General features: G+C 33.8%; 1 protein-coding gene across 1 annotated transcript; it reads left to right on the top strand.

Annotated features, from left to right (window-relative positions):
- Window positions 1-1133: 1133 nt before the first annotated feature.
- LOC126896102 (uncharacterized) lies at window positions 1134-2987 on the top strand. Its single transcript, XM_050668578.1, has one exon. It carries the CDS (start codon window positions 1134-1136, stop codon window positions 2985-2987), a length of 1854 nt encoding a protein of 617 aa, XP_050524535.1.
- Window positions 2988-5375: the final 2388 nt, after the last annotated feature.

Here is a 5375-nt window from a genome sequence, read left to right as displayed (position 1 = left end):
TTACATTACTTACGAGAGATTTAGATGATAAACACCAAGTATAAAAAATTTTTAAATCATAGAGAGCACAATCGCGAGATATTCTGGTTCAAAAATACTTCATGACCAAATTTTAAAAAAATGAGGTCGTAAATGAGCTAAAAATCGCTCTTTTATAGGCCCGTTTTATGAGGGGGAGATTTAATGTTTTATATTTTAATTGCCAATCCTTCTCATTGGTTAGTCAAGGAAACTTGAATAGACCTGTGCGCAATCTATTATTCTACTAATTTGAGTTAATGTTTCATATTTGTATTGGTGTTTATATCTATCATCTTCCATAATAATGTGGTTTATTAGAAAAATTATCAATATAAAAATATAAATAAAATAAAATTATAAGTGCTAAATATCTATTACAATTTCATAAATCTAATAGGTACAATGATTCTTCACAGTAGACCAAATAACAACCCAGTATTACTTATAATATTAATACCTTTTCTCACAAAATATGTCTCATCTTTTACAGCATTCAGTTGTAACGGACATAAACTAAATATAACATCCTTTAATGCTCTCACAGTTGATTACTGTCAATCACCACCTCCATCAAAAGTAGTAAAAATTCCTTCTATCAAATTATTAAAACGCACTGAATCACACACAATTCCTTTTAAAGCTTGCTATATTTTAGCTGACTATTTCATTTCAAAATGTAGTACATTTGATGATGCTCAAATGGTTAAGGGTGGATTCTTTTCTGAAATAATAGATATTTCACCTATTCAATGTTCAGACATACATCATCGACAAATATATCAAATAAATAATAATGCAATTATCAGTAACATAAAAATTAACCAAACTAAATATTTCTCTGCTACAATAGCAGGTAACATTTCTCCAGATGGTAATTGTCAAGGTAGCTCATTTTCTAACTCCAATGAAAATTGGGATAATGTAGTGGTACAAGCTAAATACAAACTATATATCTCAGATGGAATTGGAATAGTAAATTATAAAGACGATATTTTTATTTCACCTTCAGGTACTAGATTTAAATTTACTAATTTTCATGGAATAGATACTATTCTAGGGAACATNGGGTTCAGTGCAGGGCTAACAACCCTGCCTAAAAAAAAAACTCTGTTATGAAACCAACTACATCTAAGCCTCGGACAAGACTACATGGATTCAAGACTGGTTTTTGGAAACGGAATGCTGATTTAAAGATTGCGACATGGAATGTGACAACCTTGTATAAAACAGGTGCTAGCCAAAATTTAGCTGAAGTTCTTAACAAATACAAAATTAAAGTAGCAGCCATACAAGAAATAAGATGGTTGGGAGTAGGACAACTAACAATTGGAGAGTACACAATTTTCTTCTCTGGAATGGAATATACACATCACTTCGGTAGTGGTTTTGCAGTCCATAGGACATTAGTACCATACATTAAAGAGTTTAATCCAATATCTGAAAGGATATCAATATTAACCATCAACACTAGCCCAATTAATATTTGTATAGTAAATGTACATGCACCTACGGAAGTAAAAGATGATAATGTGAAAGATGCCTTCTACGACGAACTTACTAATACATATGAGAGCATTACTGGGAACGTGATAAAGATTGTAATAGGTGACTTCAAAGCAAAATGCGGACGGGAACCACAATACTTCTCTTGCATAGGGATAGAGAGTTTGCATAGTAACAGCAATGACAATGGTCAGCGATTGATAGCGTTTGCAACATCAAATGGGTTGACTGTTAGTAGTACTACGTTCCCACACAAAAATATTCACAAAGTCACGTGGAGGTCACCGGATGGCGAAACCTTGAACCAAATTGACCACGTTCTCATACAAAATAGATACCGTAGTACCATTTACGATGTAAGAAGCCAGAGAGGCGCCGATTGTGACACGGATCACTACTTAGTGATTGCAAAACTTAGATCAAAGTTAAAAAGCCAATTGAAATTAAAGCAAGAAAAAAGGATCAAAATTAATCTAGAGTTACTCAAAGATGAAATCGTGAGGAAGAATTATGAGAACGAAGTCACGAAGAACCTTAAAGAGAATAATGCACAAATGAACATAGATCTGGATTGGGAAATAGTGAGAAACGCTGTTAACAAAGCAGCGGCCACTAGTATTGGTGAGCTAAAAAGGTCAAGAAATACTTGGTATAATGATATTTGTAGAGTTGCTGTAGACAGACGCAGAAAATCGAGAAATGAATTTATTAAAAACAACACACAAATGACTAAAGAAAGTTTCATACGGGAACGTAAAGCCTGCAAAAGCACCCTTCAAAGGGAAAAAAGGAAATTTTTTAGCAACATACTTCAAACAGCAGAGAACGACCATACACAAGGGAAAACTAGAAACTTTTTTAGAGTCAATAAACAGTATAAGCATTTTAACCCTATATGGAATGCAATCAGAGACCAAGACGGACAAATGCTAATGGAACCAGAATCAAGAGCTGAGAGATGGAAAGGTTATTTTGAAAATTTACTAAATGGGAGAATACCAGATCAGCCTGTAGCTCATATCGATTATGAAAGAGCGGAGCCCTATGTCGAGGATGTTAGCCTAAAAGAAGTAAAAAGTGTATTATTTGGCCTGAAAAATTGGAAAGCACCGGGTACCGATAATATTCCAGCAGAAGGTGAGGAGCTACATTTAGTAATCCACAGACTGTGTCACCTAATATGGATGGAAGAACGTGTACCGGATAGCTGGAATGAGGCAATCATCATACCATTGCATAAAAAAGGAGACAAGACAAAGTGTGACAATTATAGAGGGATATCGCTCTTAAACTCCGCGTACAAAGTCTTCTCTAGGATATTACTGAATCGCATTATCCCTTATGCAGAGGATTGCCTAGGTGAGTACCAATGTGGTTTTCGGAAAGGTCGTTCAACCACAGAACAATTATCCATAATAGGTCAAATAATTGAAAAGAGATACGAATATCGGCAGAATATGTGACAACTCTTCATAGATTTTAAAAAAGCCTATGATAGTATACACAGAGAGAGTCTCTACAATATTATGGATGAGTTTGGTTTCCCAAAAAAGTTAATAGCGTTAACTAAAATGTGCATGGAAGACACGAGGTACAGAGTGAGAACACAGAATGTAACATCGGATACCTTTACAATGGAAACCGGACTAAAACAGGGGGATGCTCTTTCCCCAGTACTTTTCAATCTTGCCTTAGAGAAGGTAGTAAGATTACTACAGGACAATGAAGGTGGTTTACTAATCGGCCAGAATAAGATACGGCTCCTCGGATTCGCTGACGATTTGGATATACTTAGCGATTCGCTTGCAGACACAGCTAACGCTGCCAGAGTGCTAGAAAAAGCAGCGAAGAAAATTGGTCTTGAGATAAATACTGAGAAAACGAAGATAATGGAACTATTAGATAGTGGGGAGGACCCCAGTGAAATGGAGAATTTAGCATACGAAAAAGTTAGTGATTTTAAATGTCTGGGAGCAACGTTAAGTACAAAGAATGATTGGTCAAAGGAAATAAGTATTCGGGTAAATAAAGCCCAAAAAACGTTCTACACAATGATTAAATTCTTTACATCCAAAATTCTATCTAGAAAAACGAAAGCAACATTGTACACGGCTATTACAAGACCGACTCTCACGTATGGTTGCGAAGCGTAGACAACGAACAAACAAACAGAAAGAAACCTGAGGACTTTTGAGCATAGATTGTGGAGGAAAATATGCGGACCGGTCATCGATGAAACAACGGGAAGTTGGCGGAGAAGGTACAACAGTGAACTATATGAAATGTTGGAAATAGCACCGGTAACAAGTGTTATTAAGGGCCAAAGAATATAATGGTTAGGACACATAGCGAGAAAAAGAGAGAACGAGATAGCCAGGGTAGCATTGGAATGGAAACCACAAGGGAAAAGTCCTAGAGGGAGGCCGAAGAAAAGATGGATCGACGTGGTAGAAGAAGATTTAAGAATCCTTGGAGTTGAAGACTGGAGAGAGACAACCCAAGATAGAGATAGGTGGCGAAGCGTAGTAATGGCGGCAAAAACTCTTAGAGAGTAGGAATGCCAGTAAAAGAAGAAGAATGAAAATTGGGATAATGTAGTGGTACAAGCTAAATACAAACTATATATCTCAGATGGAATTGGAATAGTAAATTATAAAGACGATATTTTTATTTCACCTTCAGGTACTAGATTTAAATTTACTAATTTTCATGGAATAGATACTATTCTAGGGAACATAAATTGGGATAATTTTGAACCGCAAGTAGAAAACTGTAATACACATGAATTTGATGTTTTATATGAAGGTCCAGCAAATTTAGTAATTTCCAAAAATAATGACAATGAAGAAACTCATACATATATAGTACTCAGAAAATTGTTTCAATGAATTACCCGTTATTTTTGAAAACGCCACTAAATATTTATCACCCAAAAACCATATTCTACTTAATCATGGTACTGAAATAGATTGCAGTGAACTAATGCCCTCTGCATATTTTATAGAAAACACTTGGTTTAGTTTATTACCACACTATAGAGAAATTAACCCCCCTCAAACACTATTACCTGAAACAAGTTTCACTTGGTCATATAAGAGTCCAGAATTCTTAATGAATGCTGGATTATATTCTAAGGAAATGATGAACTCATTTCAAAAGCAATTATTATTCCCACAAGAAATTAACATAGCACAAAACTTATTAGCTCGTGAAACTCTAGGCTATAAAATTCATGATCAAGGTCTTCGAATCAAATCTTTTATAGATAATTATACTATAGACAAAATTGTAGAAGATAAATTACAAAAGATTTATGGATGGTTTCTTTGGTTTGGAAATTGTATAAGTGGATTCTTAGGTTTATTTTTTATAACCAAATTAATATTAACCTGTTTAAATACCTTTGTTAACTTTTCTATTTTATATGATACTTTTGGCATGAGTTTTAAACTCTTGGCAGGATTATGTTCCAGCTTTACTCATTTTCTTATGCATAAAAACATTCTAAAAATTATTTTAAAACACAGAACACCGAAACAATTTCCACAGCACCTTTCCTAGAATGAACAATTTAGATGAAAAAGAGAACATAAATAGTATTAAATTTCAAACAAACAATAAACCTTACAATGTTCATTTTTCAAATAATCCAAACTTTAATGAAATTTATCCCACATTACACCATCAATCTAATCAGCATTACAGAAAACCATCTTTATAATTAATTAATAATTTCTCTTATACTAACATTTGTATCATACACAATATTATTCATTTCCAAATTACCTAAAATATCAAAATAAATAATAAACACATGTTCCTATACAAAATACACGTTTTCAATAAAATTT

Source organism: Daktulosphaira vitifoliae, unplaced genomic scaffold, assembly GCF_025091365.1.
Source record: "Daktulosphaira vitifoliae isolate Bord-2020 unplaced genomic scaffold, ASM2509136v1 Scaffold_1, whole genome shotgun sequence".
Taxonomy (NCBI): Eukaryota; Metazoa; Arthropoda; class Insecta; order Hemiptera; family Phylloxeridae; genus Daktulosphaira; species Daktulosphaira vitifoliae.
Note: the sequence above shows the minus strand (reverse complement) of the source record. Positions and strands in the feature narration are given on the sequence as shown.